The sequence below is a fragment of the Erpetoichthys calabaricus genome, chromosome 17, assembly GCF_900747795.2.
Source record: "Erpetoichthys calabaricus chromosome 17, fErpCal1.3, whole genome shotgun sequence".
In the NCBI taxonomy this organism is placed as follows: domain Eukaryota; kingdom Metazoa; phylum Chordata; class Cladistia; order Polypteriformes; family Polypteridae; genus Erpetoichthys; species Erpetoichthys calabaricus.
Genome location: NC_041410.2, coordinates 35,673,524 through 35,697,263, shown reverse-complemented (window position 1 = coordinate 35,697,263; position 23,740 = coordinate 35,673,524). Strand labels below are relative to the sequence as shown.

At 37.4% G+C, this 23,740-nt stretch overlaps 1 protein-coding gene across 6 annotated transcripts in view; it reads right to left on the bottom strand.

Moving 5' to 3' along the window:
- Window positions 1-23,740, bottom strand: part of akap13 (A-kinase anchoring protein 13) — a 335,986-nt gene that overhangs the window by 36,987 nt on the left and 275,259 nt on the right. For all 6 annotated transcript variants that reach the window (XM_051920829.1, XM_051920831.1, XM_051920830.1 and 3 more), the window contains 2 exons: window positions 22,352-22,514; window positions 9,747-9,814 (listed from right to left, as the gene is read on the bottom strand). In XM_051920829.1, the coding sequence (XP_051776789.1) occupies window positions 9,747-9,814; window positions 22,352-22,514 (231 nt within the window). The remainder of the gene's footprint in view (window positions 1-9,746; window positions 9,815-22,351; window positions 22,515-23,740) is intronic.

The window sequence follows — 23,740 nt, the reverse complement described above, 5'->3', positions numbered from 1 at the left end:
GCGTCATCACTACTTTGAAGAATATGCTCTGTATTTAACATGCTAACAAAAAGTAATGCTGCTTGTAATTGTGGTTCTCTTCACTTATAACTGGTATTGTAGCACTAATGAAACAGTTCTCCTTGTCCTTTTTTTTTTTTTCTTCTTCTAACTCCACAAAAAAGTTTGCATTAGTCAGTACCATATATATATATTATATATATATCCGAAATTGTTGAATGGATACGATAAACTTTTGGCATGCTTTACAGAGAACGCTATTGTTTCTGTTACTTGACTTTATGGATTTGCATCACAATTTCGCTATATTGATTACTAGTGGGTGGTTATGTGTGTGTGGGCGAGCAGACCAATTAAGTAAAAGCGGCGAAGGAGGGACAAGCACAAAATTTTCATAAGTGGGTGACCTAGATGAAGAGATGCATTTCAAATATTTTTTACATGATTTCTTGCACTTTGTTGACCTGTTGCACCATATTCAGCCCTTCATTCTGCCATCCACATAACCAGCCTGTTCTCAAAATCCACCATTTAGGGGACATGGTGCTGTTAAGAGTGTCACAGAGTAGTTAGAAAAATTTTTGCGCACAGCACAAGGCAAAAATTCAGCACGTCACAATATCTGACATCATTTTTGCTGAACTGCCCTCACAACCTGGCAGACGCATCAAGTATAAACCGGGCTTTAGGCAGAGTTTACAGCAAGTCTGGCGTGCTATAAGCAGCTGTCTTTAAAAGTGACACCAAAGTTAAGAGCGTATATCACAAATTGGGTCTTTCATTTAATCAGATTGTTTTTGATTAGGAAAATATTGCATGGACCAAAGATTCAAAACATCTCAATCTGCTGTTCGGACTATAGCTTTGTCCTCCCCTGAAATTGGTTTAATCAAAGCTGCCTACAGGACATTTTTTTGGCTATACATAATTTGACAAATAACCTACAGTTAAAGTGTTAACATTGTTGATTTTTTATTTTCTTTTTCAGGTCAGCCGCTTTATATTATTTTATGACATAAACAAAAGGAAGATTAAAATCTTGCATTCAAATCACACGAGGGAGTCACCAATCTAAAAAATGTCTATATGAGGAAACTTACTGTGACATAATTTGTTCAGCAGTGCGAACTGTGAGGTAATCCAGTAAAGCACCGCCCGTCACAAACCACAGACATATCATTGTCACTTTACACTCAGGACATCATTTTCCTTTTGAGGCCTTGTTTGCTAGTCTAACACTCATTCTTGTATATATATCAAAAAAAAAAAAAAAAGATGCAGTTACACCACTGTAATTTGTCACTCAGACCTGGGGATTTAGATTTCTCTCAGGAAAGAAGAAAAATCGAACTGGCAATAATAAAAGGAGCATGCCATTAATAGATCTCTTTGATCTGCCTCTTCAGTACATTACAGTTATTAATGAAATGTGCTGTGGTGTACATATCATACACATGCTGTACAGTATACAAAGTCATGGATCTCTTTCAAGTCATCTGTAAAACTGTAGATCTCTTGGAGATGGTTATGTTCACACAGGATCAAATCCAGACATCCTCACATGGCTCCCTATTTACTGATGTTTAGTCTTTCAGTAGGATGTGCAGATGGCTGACTGTATGACTTCTGGTTATCCAACAACTAGTGGGAGTATGGGATACTGAGGTACGGCTTACAAGATGCTGCACAACACCAACAAACACACAATGTAACAGTATGAAAGGCATACAAGTTGTTACATTTAACTTCCAAAATATAAACTGGGAAATGGAGAGGCATGATTTACTAAAGCAATTGTGAAAATGTATGTAAGCAACCTAGGAAAAAAGTGTGAGGGAAGGCTATATAGCAAGTGACTTCATTAAGGTAACTTGTAGAAAATTTGAAGAAATGGTGAGCCTAGCTAGAAAAATTTTGAAGAAAAAGGGTAAATACGAAGCCATAGCGGAGGAGAACATTTTCATTGGCTAAAATAGCTATCCTGGGTCACATGTGAATAGAAAAAGATGAAGAAAACAACAGTTAAAAGCAAAAAACAAAGGAAGTACAAGAAAAGACCACAAAAAGAATTCAGGGTGCAGAATTTGCAAGCATTGAAAATAACAGGAATCAACAAGCAAAGGAAAGAAGAAATGAAATAAACAGATGAAGTCACAGGAGGAAGACGTATAATGAAGCAGAACAGGGCAGCTACGTAAGCCAAAGAGAAATATTACACAGGAAGTAATGCAAGAGTCTGGAGCAACCGCCAGTAAATGAAGAGGTAACAGATAAGGAGAAAGGAGAAGCAGCTCTGATATCAGAAACTAGACCAAAGAAAGCTTTGGGACGATAAAAACAGAAAATACACAAAGAGACACTAAAAAATCCACTGGGGATATTTACAAATATACTGAAGAATCATTCATGGATTTGTACTTTTGGAAAGTAAAAAAGATAAACTAAAAACACACAATACTTAAGAAGTATGTGCTCCAGAGCCAGTGAAATTAACAAAGGCCAGATGGATGAAGGACAAGAGAGGGAAATAATAATCAAACACATGTACAAGTGAGGAATTTAAGGAAGGGAAACAAACACAATAATGGAATAAGAGAATTGTTCGACTGAAGATCATAGCACCGTAAAAGGCAAAGCAGAAGGGAATAAGACAGAAGGAAGAAATCAGATTGTTTGTAGAGATATTTTGAATAAGGACAGAACAAACTGGGTAGAAGGAGAAATGGAGGATAAAATAAATGAGCAAATATGTTTTAATTTAAAATCAAGGATGAGCCTTAAAATTTCTTTGATTAAAGTAAGATGTATGGACCACTTTAAACAGTGGGGTTTGCTTTAGTAGATCCGATTACAACTCTGAGAATTACTTTTTTTTTTTTTTTTTTACTCCCAGACACAGATAATAAATGAAGAGAGAGGCTATTAGTCAAAATGTTGAAGAAAAGTGTTGTAGATATGCACTGATGAATTTCAAAACAGAGAAGGAAGATCCGGTACATGAAATAAATCAACATGCACCGACACAGAAACAGGAGAGTGGAGGGATGTCTGTAAGAGTCATGGCAGTGTAAGCAAATAAACACGTCGGCAACATTAAACCTTCCTCTTAAAATACAGCAAATAAAAGGTGGAAAAAACTTTTAAATACCTGAGCTTTAAGGTGCTGGATGTAAGAAAACAAGGAAAGTAAATTACAACAAATAATATAGAAAGAGGTAAAAATAGTGGGGTGACAGGTTATTAAAAGAAAAAACAAATGAGAACCAACAGGACTGGTGGTGTGACATTAAAGAACATGAAATCTTGAGAAAGGTAAAGAAAAAGATAACAAAAATGAATGAAACAAATGATAAAATGAACTCTGTGCTTTTATATTTTTAATAAAGGGGAGATGAACCTTATAATTAACATTATAAACATTAGGACTATGAAGTCAAAACATGTATAAGAGATTCTTTGTTTTTAGGCTCGTAGAAATTATTCCAGGAGTCAAAAGGAGGTGCCAATGATTGGCAAAAAAGCAATTCCTTGGTTACTGGGATTAAGGAAAATAAAAATGGGATGAGTGAGTATGTATGTATGTATGTATGTATGGATGGATGGATGGATGGATGGATGTCATTATACATACACATACAATTTTTTGCTGGTAGGACTCGGCTTCAAGGCAGAATACTTAAAATACACAATAAATAATAAACATAATAAGTATAAAAGGCAGCAGCAATAAAACATCACCAAGTCCAGACTTTTCCTGAGGTAGTATGCCTGCAGAGACCAGTGATCTGTGTGCGTGGGTCTGCAGGGGAGGAATACGAGTGTGTGTGTTTGATTACGAGGGAAACTGCGTGTGCATGTCTAAAGGGGGGCAGGTTAGGGGTAGATGTAGGTGTGTGTATCAGCAGGGGCAGATGGACTTCACAGCTCTGGGGAAAAAGCTATCTTTCAGTCTGCTGGTATGTTTATGTTTCTGTACCGCTTTCCCAAAGGCAGTGGTACAAACAGTCCATTTCCCGGATGGGTGAAATCCACAGCTATACATTTGACCCTCTTCTGCACCCTTCCAGCATATACAGAGTCCAGGTCTAGGAGAGGACTTCCCACAATCCCCTGTGCTGTTCTCCCCACCCATGCCAAGTCCTTCCTGTCCTGTGCAGCTGCCGTACCACACTGTCATACTGTGACAGAGAATGCTTTCTATAATAATAACAATAATAATAATAATTCATTACATTTATATAGCGCTTTTCTCAGTACTCAAAGCGCTATCCACACAGGGAGGAACTGGGAAGCGAACCCACAGTCTTCCACAGTCTCCTTACTGCAAAGCAGCAGCACTACCACTGCGCCACCTGTTGCAGATCTGTAGAAGTTTGTGAGCAGCCAAGAGGAGAATCCAGAACATCTCATCTTCCTGAGGAAGAAGAGTCTTTGTTGGGCCTTCTTTACCAGGTGAGATGTGTTCAAAGACCAGGTCAGATCTTATGTGATGTGGATACCCAAGAACTTGATATTGAAAATAAAGAGAGGTGAGGAGGAAATGGTGACAATAAAAGTGCACACACTAATGCAGGAGCATACCAGGTGAGAGTTCTTTGGGAGTTGCAGTGGCAAACAAGAGCAGTGATTTTCAATTGTAAAATACAGGAAAAAGGAGGGGAATATGAAGAAGCATTTGCGAAAATGGATGACGTTGCAGTTCAAATCTGGAAATGTGGCTGCATTTTTTAAATTCATGGAGCAAAGCATTAGCAATAGGACTACACAAACCAAAAAGATAGTAATAGTAATGATGCATAGAAGTAGTCATTTACCTTAAAAAAAGTAAAAAGAAAATAAAGCAACACGTGACAAAATATCTGCTGACAATGGGATTGACTATGCTGGGTTATACGGGTTGCTTATATGCAAACCATTCAGAGTTAAAACAGTCTATTTGTTTAAAGACAAATAGATTTTAAATGTTACAAATGAGAAGGGCAAGAAACACAAATGAGGTCCCAGTGGAAAGATTTATTAACTTTATTGAAAAAGAGTATACATAAGATAGCATTTACTAGATATTTGAAAAACATGGCACTGATGAGAAAGACCTTAAATATAAACAAAAAACAAGTGTAGGGTTCATAAAGTGCAACCATAAAATTGGCATAAAAATCATAAGGGAAAAGAATATAAGGCCCATGAGAGAACTGTAATGAAGATTTATGTGCAGTTGATGTATTTTACAGAGTCAAACAGCCAAAATAAATAAAGGAATGGTGGGAGAGAAATAGCAAGGTTTTTATGATGAGACAATAAAGCACTACAGAAACGATGTATGGTATGGTTGAAGAAAGTGATGTAAAAGTTTCAAAAATAAATTTTGTAAAAATGCATTAATGCTCAAGGTTTTGAATCTTGATGCCCCCCACACCCTCCTAGATCAACCTGACCAACAGACAGTAGTAGTTTGTGAGGCTGAGAGACTGTGTGTCAGAAATGGTGGTGTGCAATACTGGAGCTCCTCAGGGAACTGTCCCATCTCCCTTCACATTTACCCCACTACACAACAGACTTCCAGCACAATACCAGCACTTGCCTACAGAAAGTTTCAGTTGACTCGTCATAAACAGCATTAATAATGAAGGCAAGTCGATGCACAGAAAGGTTGTGGAGGACTTCATCTTGTGGTGCAGGGACAGCAATGTGCAACGTAACATCAGCAAGACAAAAGAGCTGATTGCGGACATCTGGTATGACAAGAAGCCTCTGAGATCAATATTTACATAAGTACAGTAGCCATTTAATACATCAGATTTTATAGCGCTTGAAAGAGTGATCTTTCACCTTTCAATTAAATAATAAAATCAATATAAAATACTTTGATGGCAGCACTGCTATTCAGAAATCACTTCTATTTAAGGCTGCAAGGGGTACAAAATTGGAAACCCTAAGCAATGCAAAAGTCACATGGTCTAATAAGTCCTCTTTTACAAATTTTCTACATTTGCATGGATTTACATTTAGTGGAAGTTACAGGATGCCTTCCCTCCACAATGTCAAATGTAAAACATGGTGGAAAATCTATACACTTATCTGCCATCATCTGGTGGGGGTTCTTAGGTCCAATGCATGGCCATATGAGGCCATTTTACAGACCACATTGCACTCATGATGTTCCGCTCTTAGTGTAAGCCATCCTCATCATACTGTACATACTGTTCATCTATTTCAAGACTGCTTACATGAACAGCAGGATAAATTCTGTAATCACCAGATTTAAAAGATTTAAACACAACTAAACTTTCAGATGTCCACCTCCTTCACTTTCCGCTTAAGAATGGTGCAGAATCCCAGTCACAAGACTTGCACGACATCATCCCAAGAAAGAAGGGAGTTGCTCTAATTGCAACAAGTGGCACTACTTCTCACTATGTCCTTGATTTTAATATAGGACTGTTATAAGCGCTTCCATTATTTTTTCCACTACCTACATTAGAAAAGAATCACTTTGTTTAAAGAGAGATTTTTTGTTTTTCTGTGATATTGAGAATGTGTTAATAAGAAAACTGCTTAGTAAGAATGTGTGGATTGCTACAAGCAAATCAAGCACTGAGATTTAATGCATCAACATTATATTGTAACGCTACAAGTGTAAAGATTTATTTTACAGTATTTTAGCAAACTACACTGACACAGTGAAAGGATGAAATGTTATCTGGGTTACGCATTTCATTACAGTTAATCGACTTTCTAATTAAAAGTAACATCAAGGTAGGAAATCTATCAGAGTCCCCGAGCCAGATAGGCATGTTAGAGATTGGTTTTATAGATGATTATGATCAATAATACTATTTACATCTTATGAACACATACAATATTTTAAACCTTGTGAATGAAAAATGAAAAATAAATAGCTTTACTTCCACAGAATTAGTGGCCTCCTCAGCCAGCAACACATAAACCACCTACAGTGCATCCGGGAAGTATTCACAGCGCATCACTTTTTCCACACTGTTATGTTACAGCCTTATTCCAAAATGGATTAAATTAATTTTTTTCCTCAGAATTCTACACACAACATCCCATAATGATAACGTGAAAAAAAGTTTACTTGAGATTTTTGCAAATGTATTAAAAATAAAAAAATTGAGAAAGCGCATGTACATAAGTATTCACAGCCTTTGCCATGAAGCTCAAAATTGAGCTCAGGTGCATACTGTTTCCCCTGATTATCCTTGAGATGTTTCTGCAGCTTAATTGCAGTCCACCTGTGGTAAATTCAGTTGATTGGACATGATTTGGAAAGGCACACACCTGTCTATATAAGGTCCCACAGTTGACAGTTCATGTCAGAGCACAAACCAAGCATGAAGTCAAAGGAATTGTCTGTAGACCTCCAAGACAGGATTGTCTCGAGGCACAAATCTGGGGAAGGTTACAGAAAGATTTCTGCTGCTTTGAAGGTCCCAATGAGCATAGTGGCCTACATCATCCATAAGTGGAAGAAGTTCGAAACCACCAGGACTCTTCCTAGAGCTGGCCGGCCATCTAAACTGAGCAATCGGGGGAGAAGGGCCTTAGTCAGGGAGGTGACCAAGAACCCGATGGTCACTCTGTCAGAGCTCCAGAGGTCCTCTGTGGAGAGAGGAGAACCTTCCAGAAGGACAACCATCTCTGCAGCAATCCACCAATCAGGCCTGTATGGTAGAGTGGCCAGACGGAAGCCACTCCTTAGTAAAAAAGGCACATGGTAAACCGCCTGGAGTTTGCCAAAAGGCACCTGAAGGACTCTCAGACCATGAGAAAGAAAATTCTCTGGTCTGATGAGACAAAGATTGAACTCTTTGGTGTGAATGCCAGGCGTCACGTTTGGAGGAAACCAGGCACCGCTCATCACCAGGCCAATACCATCCCTACAGTGAAGCATGGTGGTGGCAGCATCATACTGTGGGGATGTTTTTCAGCGGCAGAAATCCTGGATGAAAACCTGCTCCAGAGCGCTCTTGACCTCAGACTGGGGCGACGGTTCATCTTTCAGCAGGACAACGACCCTAAGCACACAGCCAAGATATCAAAGCAGTGGCTTCAGGACAACTCTGTGAATGTCCTTGAGTGGCCCAGCCAGAGCCCAGACTTGAATCCGATTGAACATCTCTAGAGAGATCTTAAAATGGCTCTGCACCGACGCTTCCCATCCAACCTGATGGAGTTTGAGAGGTGCTGCAAATAGGAATGGGCGAAACTGGCCAAGGATAGGTGTGCCAAGCTTGTGGCATCATATTCAAAAAGACTTGAGGCTGTAATTGCTGCCAAAGGTGCATCGACAAAGTATTGATCAAAGGCTGTGAATACTTATGTACATGGGATTTCTCAGTTTTTTTATTTTAAATAAATTTGCAAAAACCTCAAGTAAACTTTTTTCACGTTGTCATTATGGGGTGTTGTGTGTAGAATTCTGAGGAAAAAATGAATTTAATCCATTTTGGAATAAGGCTGTAACATAACAAAATGTGGAAAAAGTGATGCGCTGTGAATACTTTCCGGATGCACTATATCATTTCCAATGGCACCCAAGAACTGGATGAGCACCCAGACAGGAGAGATCTGGGAATATTAGACCATCCGATTGACTGACGTTTTGTTCCTATACTTCCTCCAGGTCTACCGTAATTCTGGTTTTCACCTCTCCGTTTTGGGAAATTGTAACAAAATTATCAAGGTGTTTCTGGGAAAGGTCAAAGGTTGTGTATTTGGTGAATATGTATTGAAAGTAACAAAAGAATTAAATTAAAACTGAAATCTTGAATTTAAGTAATAAAATCCTAAAATAAAAATGAAATGTGTAAATACTAACCGGATGGACAGTTATGGCTTTAAAGTGGTACTTGGGTGAGTTATTATTTTTCCTTACAAAACCTCAGTGAAATGTTTCAAATGTTTCATGTTTCGATTGTTGCTTTAAACTACTGATACTCTTAATGATCTGAAAAATCCTTTGCGAGTTCAGCCTGCTTAAACCTTACCTGCAATGCCACATTGTAAACTCTTTCTAGAACAACAAGTACTGTGATGGTTAGTGATCAAACCAAAAAAGTGAAGCTGCAGCATGACCTTGACAGTCTGTTATTCTCTGCTTCCTTCAACACTTTCTCTTCATATCACAAGCCAGTATAGCATTTTAACATTAACATTTTCATTGATCTTGACACCGCTTTATCTTTTGTTTTTAAAAAAAACAATTTTTGATTTTGAAACGCCCATACATGTATCCCAAGACAAACATTTAAAAATTAACTTGCTCATGCTGAAAAAATTCATTTCAGCAACTTCATAGTCAAGAAAACCCAAAATACTAAAGTTTACTTTTTTAACCCGATTATTTCTAAAAGAGCATTATAAAGTACTCTAATAGTTTAATAAGATTTTAAAGTAATACTTTAGTTTAAAATTTTCATTTTTTCTTCACAGCCTTGTTTTGGCACTTGGTTTATCAATCCTGTAGTAATTTAAAGCACTGAAATGAACAAGTGCAGGAATTTGGTAAAGATATATTTAAAAAAAAAAAAAAATTCGGAAACAGAATAGAATTTACATTAACAGTACACATGCATGACATTTAAGTAGCAATGTCTGATCCGAAAGATAACAATAAAAGAAAAGCCAAAAAGACAGTTGTTACAAATTCTACAAGCGTAGCATATCAGAAGATCAGCAGGTTGCATTATCCATAGTCCAATATGAAATAAAACCATAAAACCTACCTTCATTTTGACCTTGGCACAGACTGGAAGAGCATCTCGGCAGCTTTTGTGTATGTACACACTGCAATCTTAAAAAAACAAACAAACAAAAAAATTGTTATATTAAAAAAAAATGTCTGAACATGAATGCCTGAAAATATTAGCTCAGTACAAGCATTCACTTCTTTACCATTGCAAATCAAAAAATGGAGAAACGGCAAAAAAAAACCCACTTATTATAGGAAGATGCTGTATAAAGTATTCTTTAGTGAGCTGTAAATTTATAGTTAGTTTTTTTTTTCAATATTTGGTGTGCAGGTGAGGTAGTAAGCCAAAAGACTGGGCTTTGACAACACTGCCATTAGAGCAAAGCAGAGCAAAACAGACATTATGAAAGGAAATTTCAGATCATAAACAGGTTATATATATTTAAATAAAGATACTCCAAAAGAACACATAAGGCGCCTGCTGACCACCATATTGGTGGACCACTCCACACTGGCAGGCAAGTGAACAGTGCAGTAGAAGTGTGAAAGGGGCCGCAGCATAGTACTGCACATGAACTCTAAGACACCAACCAATGCCTGGATGATCTCACTGAAAGATGCACTACAAAAAAATCTCACTGCCCTACACTGAAAGATGAAGAACAAGAAATCGGGAAAAACTGTGACTTAAACTTAAGCTACTTCTTAACTTACAGACAATGTGGCATCATTTGGCCAATGATATTTAATCCTTATACAATTAAATGAAAACATTCTTTAAATTCTACCATGCCCCAGTTCTTTCTTAGTTTAACTTTTATTAGACAATTAACAGTGGTTACCAACATTTAAAAACTGCTTCAAGTAATATGCCTGTAAAGCAGATTCAATCTAAATATCATCATCAAATTGTTCTGGCTTCAGTTGTGGAGCCGGCCTCACCAATTACAGCCACTCCTGTGCAAGGAGGGGAAAAAAAGAAATCATGTCTCTACCTGCATAAAAATGTGCATTAGAAGCTGATACTTTCAGTTCAAAGCCTGTTTATTAGCATGTGCCAATAAGTGCAAATAACTTAAATCTGAGCAAACAAGTGAAACAAATTGGATATGATCTTTCAGAAGGTAGAGTGTGAAACATTAAAGATACTTGTAGATGCATAAAAAACAGGAAATGGTGCATGTTCAACAGTCAGTAACTCCTTTGTGCTTCCTGTCACAACTCGCGTGGATCACTGAAACATGTTTATTGTTCATTTAAACATTTTCACAAGGCAAACATTGAACCCGTCTTTGGGTGTATTATTCACTGCTCAGTGGCCGTCAGTCAACTAGAACTACTTGTCAGTTTGCCATCTCTTTATACTTGATGTTACTCACTTTCACCATGTCCTCAAAAACACCACTTACCTTGTGCAGATTCACGAGCAGGAATAACCTTCGGCCGCAATCACCTACTTCTATTTACAGACTACATGATACAACAAGACACACCCTGTTAAAGTAACAAGACACTTCTTTTCCTACACTATTCCTGCCACTGGACAGCGCGTGTACTTATAGTAAATAGCTTTCACATTTGAAATGAGAACTAATAGTTAATATTTTACTAAATCATTTAAATTTAGTAAAAGGCACGCAAAAAAAAAGATCATTGGAATAGAATAATGGGTTAAAAAGAAAAACAGCCGTTGCAGATTTTTATTATTACACAATGCAAGTACATAAAAAAAAATCACTAGTGGGATTTCTAATTTTTGAAAGATGGGATTCATTCTGTGCTGCTGCTTGTAAACACAGAAGCAGCTTCACAATGTAAGCGGCAAGAGAAGAACAGAAATGTAAATAAGACAAACTGCTGCAACAACCCTACACTGAAAATAAAAAACACTCCTACACAAATGCAGACCTTCCCTAACAGTCCCAGGTGTAGGGATTTATAGTTTTTTTACTTCCTTCAGGTGTACAATTAACAGTAGTCATGCTAAGATGCAATTATTACATCTGTTATAATAGCATGGAAGTTCAGAGAGGGACAGAGTCCACCATGCTTTCATAATGGCAAAAAATAAACAAATAAATGAGAAAAGAGAGCAATGCTCTTTGAATTGTTTGTTTTTTCCTTACACTATTGTGTTGCTTTCATTTTTGTGGTGTTGACAACTTTGGAAACAGTGCTCGGACAACGAACGCATTGTAAGGAAGCAGCTACACAAAGTAAGTATTGCTTATTTGGTTGACTGATCATTTTTAACATTGCTCAGCAGGTCCTGGGTATTGTACTTTGAAAGGTACATTTTTTGGCGCAATATTATGGGCTTTTCAAAGAGAGGTGTATTAAATAAGAGCTACTGCTAAATGTGCCATAGAAAAACAAAGATGAAGCTTTTGAGTTTCAAGGAATAGCTTCTCTCACCTTCCACCGTCAAGGACCTTAACCAAACAAATTAAAAAGTGAAGACTCAACTAATGGGAAAAGCTCAGTCACAGCTATCAGTTTCACTTTTCAGATTACAGTGCATGCTGGGCAGAATTGTTCCTAAACAAAAACTGAAGGTGGAACTGCAGTGCCCGTTGTTCCCACATTGTTCATTCTTGTTTTCTGAAAATTCAACAAGGCAGTTTAACCAGTAGAACACATTTGAGCAGCTACTCCACTCATGCAGCTCAAAAAGGATATGATTTTGTCTATCTCTGAAAATTGATTTTATTGCTCAAAAGATCTTCCAACTAGGAAACTGGAATGGCTGCTTTAAGCAAGGAAAGGGTCACAAGGAAAATGTGTTTCATTTTGTTGAATCAAAAGGTTTAGAAAACAACGATAAGCGATACTGTAGTAAGGTCGAAGTCAAAAATAAAGCTGAAAACTACAAAGATACTACAGTGTTTGAATGCGAACACAGTGCCCGATACATTAATAGACAAACTACAACATACAAACATGTAGAATTCTTTGCAATCTAATCAAAGCACTAGCTAATAAATCGCATACTTTCTATAACTTAAATTTTGAAGCTGTTCGTAGGCAATTAATAAAGAGTCACTTCTTTATGTAAAATTTGTGCATAGCCACAGTTCATGGATATTCTGTCAACATTTTGCACATAAAAACCACACTGCCTGACCGTTAGTGAGAAAGCAATGTGCTTCAAAGGAAACAAAACATTGCTAGCATCTGATCAGATCAAACAAATCAACATGAGAAGGTACTCGGTCAGTATTGTGCAAACAACTAAAGGGTATAATAGGCGCTGAGCCCAAAAGCAGCTTTCTCAAAACACTAACTGCCTACACAGCGAGCAAAAATAACACATTCAAAAGTCACTACATGCAGATGATTTCCTTGATAGTTTTATACATACATGAAACTCACCCCTAGCCTCCATGTAAAAAATGCTCATTTTAAATTGGCTTGGCAGTCACCAGAATTTAGCATTTAATGTAATATCTATTAACTCTAATTTTTTTTTTTTTTTTTTTTAATTTTATTGCAGAACTCAGTCTGTCTGGGTAAAAGTCTATCAGTCTGGCACATCTGGACCGGGGATTTTTGGCTATTCCCCCTTGCAAAAAAGTTCCAGATCTGTCAAATTTACGAAGGCATCTCCTGTGCGCTGTTATCCTCAGGTCACCACACAGATTTTTAGTTGGATTAAAGTTTGGATTCTGGCTGAGCCATTCCAGAACATTGATCCTCCATTGATGAAGCCATTGCTTTGCTGATTTTGATTAATGCTTTGGGACATAGTCATGTTGAAAGGTGTTCACTTCATGTTCAGGTTTCTATCAGATACTTGAAGGTTTTGTGCCAAAATAGACATACTTGGAGCAATTCATGATTCCATCCACCTTCACTAAAGCCCTAGATCCAACAGAAGAAAAGCAGCACTAAAACATGATGCCACCTCCACTATGCTTCACTGTGGCTATGGTGTTCTTTTGGTGTGCAGTGTTATTTTTGCGCCAAACATACATTTCTGAATTACAGCCAAATAATTCAACCTTAGTTTCAGCAGACCATAATACATTTTTTCACATGGTTGTGGGAGACGGAGTGTTTTTTTATAAAGTTTAATGAGGCTTGGATGTTTTTCTTTGTGAAAAAAGACCTTTGTCTTGATACCCTACCGTACAACACAGACATATGAAGAATACGACTGATTGTTAACATATGTAGGAAACAACCAGTACTTGCCAGGAAATCCTGCAGCTCCTTTGTTTTCTCCTCGTCTTCTCATCAATCTTGGAGGAACATCCTGACCTTGGTAGAGTCACTGTTTAATCATAGTTTCTCCACTTGTTGATGACTGTCTTCATTGTGCCCCATGGTATGTTTATTGCTTTGGATACCTTTTTGTACTTATGTCCTGACTGATATCTTTCAATGATGAGATTCCATTCATAGTTTAAAAGCTCCTAGCGGACAATGGCTTTTTGAGTATGTTGTAACCAAGAGGATATCAGAATAATACTATAGTGCCACTTAAATTGATGTCAGGTGCATACTAACTACTATTTGAGATGAGACTTATTGTGAGGGTTTGATTCTGAACGCAACCACATCTTTGATTTACTAAAGGGTGTCCACAAGAAGGCTGAACAAAGGCAACAAGACACACAAAGAAAGTGGGATGTAAGGCCTAGCAAATCAAGAGAGAAGAGGTTCCTAAATCCACAACGTGATCGAAACAGACTGACTTACCATTGTACTTCACTCTGCTAGTTTATTAATATTGTCCTTAAATAGTTAAGCATGTTTAAGATCTGCACACATCACACTGAATCCTCCGATTTTTATCTCTTCACGAGGCTAGTGAAGGGAATGTTGCATAAGATGTGCATAGGACTTAGCAGTATTATTTGATCAATTTGTTGCAATTCTTTCATTTTAATGAAATTAATAAAAAGCAATAAAAATAAGTAAAAAACTATCATATGTACATTTCCTAAACCTATAGTTTGTAGTGCTCCATACATTATTATTTGACTGATATTTGATTGACTTTCCACTACTAATCCAAAGGAATCAATTTATACGGAGCACTGCGGAATATAGGAGTATTATAAATATTAACGTGCCTTAATTGAGGGCACATGAGATACATAAGCATTCAAGACTATTATTTGTTGAATATCAAATGTTGTTAGAAGTATGATCTGAGTAAGAACATACATGATGTTTTGGCATACAGTATCAGTAAAATATTTTTCATGGGCTACTCCAGTTTTTCTCCCAAAGACATAACTTGCAGCATGTCACAGCTTCCAAACCCAGCATGAGTTCAATGAAACAAATTCATGGACAAATCCTCAAGTACTGACACAGTTTGGACTTGAATCAACATGACTTTCAGTAATTACAGGGTGTGAGAGTAAAAGGTCCTCTTGTAAGAAGCCCATGCAACTTTTATTTGTAAGAAATTCTTGACTGCAGTTACACTGTCATGATAATGATCAACCTGGTGCTGGCTGTCTTCCATCAGAAATTTAACCAATCGATCAATTACATTTTATTTTATTCAACGTGTTTCACAGAACACAACTTAACACAACACGGCACTTACAGGTAGGACTGGGCATTTTTTTCAATTAAATCATTTAACTTTAATGTTTTAAAGTGATACTCCAACAGGAAATCACTTTTTTTTTTTTTTTTTTTACCAGTTGAACAAACTCCCTAATTTTGCATGTGTGCACAGTCAAAATATATTAATATAAAAAAAAATATGACAAGTGACCCTTCTCTTACAAATGAGCTCATTCCAAAGAGACTATAAAGTAAATTTCCTAGAATTGCTTTGGATATGAAAAATCAGATGTCAAACAAACTAATATAAAAAGCAATGTTTGTAAAAAGATGTCTGCAGTTAAAAGTGGCAGCACATCCAATGCATTTCAGCACTTAAAGCAAACACACTCAGCAGAATGGAAGCAAAGCGAAAAAACATAGATGTTACTACAGTCATATGAAAAAGTTTGGGAACCCCTCTTAATCTTTGGATTTTTGTTTATCATTGGCTGAGCTTTCAAAGTAGCAACTTCCTTTTAATATATGACATGCCTTATGGAAACAGTTGTATTTCAGCAGTGACATTAAGTTTATTGGATTAACAGAAAATATGCAATATGCATCATAACAAAATTAGAAAGGTGCATAAATGTGGGCACCCCAACAGAGATATTACATCAATACTTAGTTGAGCCTCCTTCTGCAAATATAACAGCCTCTAGACGCCTCCTATAGCCTTTGATGAGTGTCTGGATTCTGGATGGAGGTATTTTTGACCATTCTTCCATACAAAATTTCTCCAGTTCAGTTACATTTGATGGCTGCCGAGCATGGACAGCCTGCTTCAAAACATCCCATAGATTTTCGATGATATTCAAGTCAGGGACTGTGATGGCCATTCCAGAACATTGTACTTCTCACTCTGCATGAATGCCTTTGTAGATTTTGAACTGTGTTTTGGGTCATTGTCTTGTTGGAATATCCAAACCCTGCGTAATTTCAACTTTGTGACTGATGCTTGAACATTATCCTGAAGAATCTGTTGATACTGGGTTGAATTCATACGACCCTCAACTTTAACAACAGCCCCAGTCCCTGAACTAGCCCCACATCATGATGGAACCTCCACCAAATTTGACAGCAGGTAGCAGGTGTTTTTCTTGGAATGCGGTGTTGTTCTTCTGCCATGCAAAGCGCTTTTTGTTATAACCAAATGACTAAATTTTTGTCTTATTAGTCCAAAGCACTTTGTTCCAAAATGAATCTGGCTAGTCTAAATGAGCATTTGCATACAACAGGCGACTCTGTTTGTGGCGTGAGTGCAGAAAGGGCTTCTTTCTCATCACCTTGCCATACAGATGTTCTTTGTGCAAATTGCGCTGAATTGTAGAACGATGTACAGATACACCATCTGCAGCAAGATGTTCTTGCAGGTCTTTCGAGGTGATCTGTGAGTTGTCTAACCATTCTCACAATCCTGCGCATATGCTGCTCCTGTATTTTTCTTGGCCTGCCAGACCTGGGTTTAACAGCAACTGTGCCTGTGGCCTTCCATTTCCTGATTACATTTCTTACAGTTGAAATGGACATGGCTTTTTTAAGCCTTCCCATAAACCATGCTACCGAACAATCTTTCTTTTCAGATCTTTTGAGAGTTGCTTTGAGAATCCCATGCTGTCACCCTTCACAGGAGAGTCAAAGAGAAGCACAACTTGCAACTGACCACCTTAAATACCTTTCCTCGTGATTGGACATACTGATCTATGAAGTTCAAAGCTTAACAAGCTAATCCAACCAATTTGGTACTGCAAGTAATCAGTATTGAGCAGTTACATGCATTCAAATAAACAAAATTAAAAGGGTACCCAAATTTTCGCATTTGATTTAATTTCATACAACTAAATACTGCTTCACTAAAAATCTTTGTTCGGAAAACACCCCAGTACTCAGATTTTCCTAGGAAATGAAAGACATACCACTGTTATCATTTTTGTTGAAAGTAGAGTAAAATTATTATGCAGGCTGAGAGTGGTTCCCAAACTTTTTCATATGACTGTATGTATTTGTTTTTATATTTCTAAGGAGGATACTGTTACAGTTAGGAAAAAGTGAACAACTTCCTAATGTTTTGTTTTTTTTTCCCCCTGAAGAATAGTTAAAGGGTTTTTGGGTTAAAATATTCAAATAAAATCATTAATCACACAACTTGAAAAGAAAAAAAATCCAGGTTTTATTTATTTGCAGTATTGCCCAGGCCTACTTGAAAGTGCCACTCAAAGCAATGCAGCTGTTGTGAGGACACAAATCAATGCCTACATCTGCAGAAAATATGCATATGATCTGTTACTTACTCTGCACTGTGTAACATGACAGATGAGAAAAATTTCTAATCTCATGTTTTCAGGGAGGTTTGAGATTACAAAATTCCTGATACAGTGGGACTCAATGGAGACCCAGCTTGAACAATGGCAAAGAATATCAACATGCCAATGAAAAAAACTTCAATATATGCATGTTACATAATCCCAATGGCAGGCATCAAGTTATATGAATAGAGATACAGAACTTTAAATTGTCCCCGGGGGCATGGCTTTTTACAAAAGCTCAAATAAATACATATTATTATTATGACAAACAATACCCCCCCCTTCAAACACCAGAATTACCAAAACGAAAGAAAGAAAGAAAGACTGCCAAGTCAGATGATTATCTCAGTGAGGCATTATGCAGACATATTGCTCTTAGTATAAAGGAGCCCCAGCCACGTTTCTTGACACTTTTGCTGAACAATTCAGTGTTAGTGCGACAGAGAGGGGATATGCAGCATTGTTCATAATGGCACTCAGTTTTGTTTTTATTCTCTCCTTCGCTGCTACCGCTAGAGAGTCTAGAGTGCATCCCATTACTGAGCCTGTCCCTTTAATTATTTTGTTGATTCAGTGGGCCTCTCTTGAAGATGTTACCAGCCCAGTATACCAGTGCTGAAAAACTCTGGCCATCACAGAGTTATAGAATATGTGAAGGTTGTCACTAGCCATATTAAAGGAACACAGTTGCCTAAGAAAAAAGAGCCTGCTCTGCCCTTCTATGTTACGAGACCAGTCCAACCTGTCATTGATGTGGACCACTAAGTACTGGCTGGAGTACACTACAGTAATCCCTCCTCAGATCGCGGGGGTTGCGTTCCAGAGCCACCTGTGAAATAAGAAAATCCGCGAAGTAGAAACCATATGTCTATATGGTTATTTTTATATTGTCATGCTTGGGTCACAGATTTGCACAGAAACACAGGAGGTTGTAGAGAGACAGGAACGTTATTCAAACACTGCAAACAAACATTTGTCTCTTTTTCAAAAGTTTAAACTGTGCTCCATGACAAGACAGAGATGACAGTTCCGTCTCACAATTAAAAGAATGCAAACATATCTTCCTCTTCAAAGGAGTGCGCGTCAGGAGCAGTGACTGTCAGAGAGATAGACAAAAGCAAACAAATCAATAGGGCTGTTTGGCTTTTAAGTATGCGAAGCACGCGGCACAAAGCTGTTGAAGGCGGCAGCTCACACCCCCTCCGTCAGGAGCAGAGAAAGAGAGAGAGAGACTGTTTTGTTTTTCAATCAAAAATCAATACGTGCCCTTCGAGCTTTTAAGTATGCGAAGCACCGTGCAGCATATCGCTTCAGGAAGCAGCTGCACAGAAGGTAGCAACGTGAAGATAATCTTTCAGCATTTTTAGACGAGCGTCCGTATCGTCTAGGTGTGCAAACAGCCCCCCTGCTCAATCCCCCTACATCAGGATCAGAGAAAGTCAGCGCAAGAGAGAGAGAGAGAGAGAGAGAAAAGTAAGTTGGGTAGCTTCTCAGCCATCTGCCAATAGCGTCCCTTGTATGAAATCAACTGGGCAAACCAACTGAGGAAGCATGTACCAGAAATTAAAAGACCCATTGTCCGCAGAAATCCGCGAACCAGCAAAAAATCAGCGATATATATTTAAATATGCTTACATATAAAATCCGCGATGGAGTGAAGCCGCGAAAGGCGAAGCGCGATATAGCGCGATATAGCGAGGGATTACTGTACTCCAACATCCACTCCCTGAATAGTGACTGGACATAAAGGCTCCCTGGTACTTTGAAAGTTAATAACTAGTTCATTGGTTTTGCTGACAATTCTTTCTGTGCCAAGAAACCTGGTACTCCACCTTTACTTATATACTCTCTCATACACCATAAGTGCAGAAACATCATAGAATTTCTGCGAGCGACACAACCTAGCGTTATATTTATACATAAACTGCTACTGGAAAATGCTCTCATGCATGACAGAGGAAACATGAGATTAAAAGCATTTTTCAGTTCTTGGGTGGAGTATTCATTTAAGTCAAAGAAAATGATTGTACATTGCTCAAGTAGTTATTTTTGTAATATGTCTGACTAAAATCCATGAATAAATTCAACTCTGAGCCAAAACAAAAAGTTTTTACCCATCAATTTTGTTATTAAAGAATTTGTCCAAAAGATGTAAATTACATTAATGTTAGCTAATTAACTGAAGCAGAAAAGGATTTTCTGTGTTTTATGCATGGAGTCATTATTTACATGTGTACAGAGTGGTGCCATGATTAGCAATCCTTCGAAGCCTCTGTCTTCGTTACCTGAAAAACCTCACTACACAGTTGAGAACACTAGCTACAATTGAGGCTTAAAAACAAACTAAAATGGCCCTTAAAAGGTTCTACAAAGCATTCTTTTTACTTATATACAGTGAATTCAGAACATATTCAGACCTCTTCACTTTCTACACACTTCACTGTGTTGACTTAATTTTAAATAGACTAATTTTCAATTTTTACCAAACAGTATACCCTCAATAACTTATAATAACAAAATTAAAACATGAAGAATCAACTAAAATCTCTCATTTAGTATGCACTCCAAATTGTAGTCAGGTGCTTCCTGGTTTCTTTAATTATCCTTTAGATTGTCAAAATCTTGACCTGTGGCAAATTGAATTGATTGGACATCTTTTAAAAATGCACACACCTCTGTAAATAAGGTCCACAATTCACACTGCACGTCTGGACAAAAACCCAAGCCACGAAGTCCAAAGAACACTCTGTATAACTTAGCAATAAAACTGAGGTGAGGCGCAGATCAGGGCAAGGTAAAAACCATTTCCAAAGATTTAAATGTTCCCAGGAGCACAGTCAACCCAGTAACTGTGACACGGAAGAAGTTTAGAACTACCAGGACCTTTTCTAGAGTTGATTGTATGGCTAAACTGAGTAACTGGACAACAAGAGTCTTGTAAAGGGAGGTGACCAAAAACCCAATAGCCGCTCTTAACAGACCTTCAGAAATGTTCTGTTTAGATGAGAGAACTTGTCAGAAGGACGGCCATCTCATCAACACTCCATCATTCAGATGTTTATGGATACAGTAATCCCTCGCTATATCGCGCTTCAACTTTGGCGGCTTCACTCTATCGCGGATTTTATATGTAAGCATATTTAAATATATAATCGCAGATTTTTTGCTGGTTCGCGGATTTCTGTGGACAATGGGTCTTTTAATTTCTGGTACATGCTTCCTCAGTTGGTTTGCCCAGTTGATTTCATACAAGGGACGCTATTGGCAGATGGCTGAGAAGCTACCCAACTTACTTTTTCTCTCTCTCTCTCTGTTGCGCTGACATTCTCTGATCCTGACGTAGGGGGATTGAGCAGGGGGGCTATTCGCACACCTAGACGATACGGACGATCGTCTAAAAATGCTGAAAGATTATCTTCATGTTGCTCCCTTCTGTGCAGCTGCTTCGTGAAGCGACATGCTGCACGGTGCTTCGCATACTTAAAAGCTCGAAGGGCACGTATTGATTTTTGATTGTTTGTTTTTCTCTGTCTCTCTTCTCTCTCTTTCTCTGCTCCTGACGGAGGGGGTGTGAGCTGCCGCCTTCAACAGCTTTGTGCCGCGGTGCTTCGCATACTTAAAAGCCAAACCGCCCCATTGATTTGTTTGCTTTTCTCTCTCTTTCTGACATTTTGTGCTCCTGACGCGCACTCCTTTGAAGAGGAAGATATGTTTGCATTCTTTTAATTGTGAGACGGAACTGACATCTCTGCCTTGTCATGGAGCACAGTTTAAACTTTTGAAAAAGAGACAAATGTTTGTTTGCAGTGTTTGAATAAAGCTCCTGTCTCTCTACAACCTCCTGTGTTTCTGCGCAAATCTGTGACCCAAGCATGACAATATAAAAATAACCATATAAACATATGGTTTCTACTTCGCGGATTTTCACCTTTCGCGGGGGGTTCTGGAACGCAACCCCCGCGATGGAGGAGGAATTACTGTAGAGTGTTGGAAACCACTCAAGTAAAATGCACGACTGCATTTAATATGACTCCAGGTGCATGAGGAAAAAGACTCTCTAGTCTGATGATACAAAAACTGAACACTTTGAGCGGAACTCTAAGCCGCATATTTGGCAAATACCAGGCACTGCTCATCACCTGCCTAATACTATCTCTGAGGTGAAACTTGGTGGTGGCAGCCACATTATGCCATGGGGGTGCTTCTGTGGCAGGGACAGTGAGACTTAAACCTCATAAAGCATCTGTGGACAGACAACACAATCAGTTACATTATGTTACAGAATTTCAAGAACCATACCATTCTGCTATCCTCCTTATCTGCTTAAGTTGCAACACAAGTCTTGTATCAGTATCTCTATGCATACATGTCACATTTATCTCCAAACACTAGTTATGTGTTTGTATGTTTGAATAGAACACGTTGAATGTAAGCTATGATAACCTGTGAACGTCAAACAAATTTTTAATAGACACCAAACGCGTAATGCAAAAAATGTTTAAATGGAACACTTTTTCTCATATAGAGTTTATAAATAGGAAGCTGCCATATCTGAATTTCAAAACTGTTACTTAAGAATTATTGTTGATGGGAGAAGGAACCATACTACTGCAGAGAAAAAGCCATTTATAATATTTTGGCAGCTGGAAAAAGTCAACATTAATCTAGTCATCATTACATATACCCACTGAAATAAAAACATTTTAAAGATATTGTAAGATGCAATTAAAAACTGACCAGAAATGTACAATTGCTAAATTCTTACTTGAACAAAAGTAGATTTCTTTTGTAGTTAAGGCTTTGCTGCATTGGTAGCACAGAGTGGGAACACAAGTGGTTGCTGCACTGAAGAGATGTCCATTTATGACTTTTTTATCTTTTTCTTTCTCCTTGACATCTTTTTCTTTTATTTTTTCTTTGTCTTTTTCCTGATTACCAACAAAAGAGAATGTCAACTTTTTGCAGAAAACAGCAATAAAAACATATAAAAATACATAGATACATCAAGAGATACACATTTTAATAAACACCAAAAAAATATAATTATTGTATTTATACATTCAAGTTAATTATAATTGCCAATAAATAACATTTTCTGCATTTTCTATTCTTTCCTTAATAACCTACATTAAAAATACAATATCACAAAATTTAACACACACTATATTCTGGGTCAGGAGAATGTAAATCCAAAACCTTAACAACTAACCATTACATATTGCAGTTATAGATAAACTGACACTTAATACTTTTGTTTTACATTCCTGGATATTAGATAAAACATCCTTGATACTGAGCTCATCTAAACTTATTTTTAATAAATATCTCCAATTTGACAATATTACAGCTTAATTTAATATGCTGACTGACTAAGCCTACTATCAAACAATGAGGCAATAAATCAGAAAATACAGAGAAAGAGTGCTAGAGCCACATGTCAACACATTAAAGACACATGAATCTCAGGTAATGCAGATATGAAATAAAAACTTTATAACATAAGCAGGCTCACAACACAGCATTATTTTTCAACACACAGTGGACTTAACTGAAGAAATTCAACTACAACGGTTTACCCCATTTCCACAGAGTTTGGGATCACATGTACATTAAAAAAAAAAAATAGCAAAGGAGACTAGTACCTAGTGCAATCCCAGGTTCAATCTACATCCTCTACCACTAGATTAAAAACTATGCAACACAATTTCTAATATTTGTCTTATGTCTGATTATTCTAAATTCCCAATGAATGTCATGGTACAGAGAAAAAAATAGACTTAAGTGAAACATCCATTTTATTCACTACCACCAAAGATCATTCATTAGTTTGTGTTTCACCACCTGTTTGGTATCAATTGCATACAAAATTTGGCAAATTACAGTAATTTTTTTTTTTTTTTAATATATATTTTCAGTGAAAGATTAGCTGCTGGCTATAGTAATGTCTTATATTCATAAACACGCCACTAACAGTAGTTTGCTTGTTCCAGCAACAGAAATGCTGTGTTAAACAGTGTGTGAAGGTACACTTTTATAGATGTTAAATCACTCATAAATCCATTTTTGTAATCTATTATTTCTAGTGTTAGAGCAAGCCTGAGACTATCAACATCAGGGGCAAATCAGGAATCCAACCTGAATGGTATATTAGCCA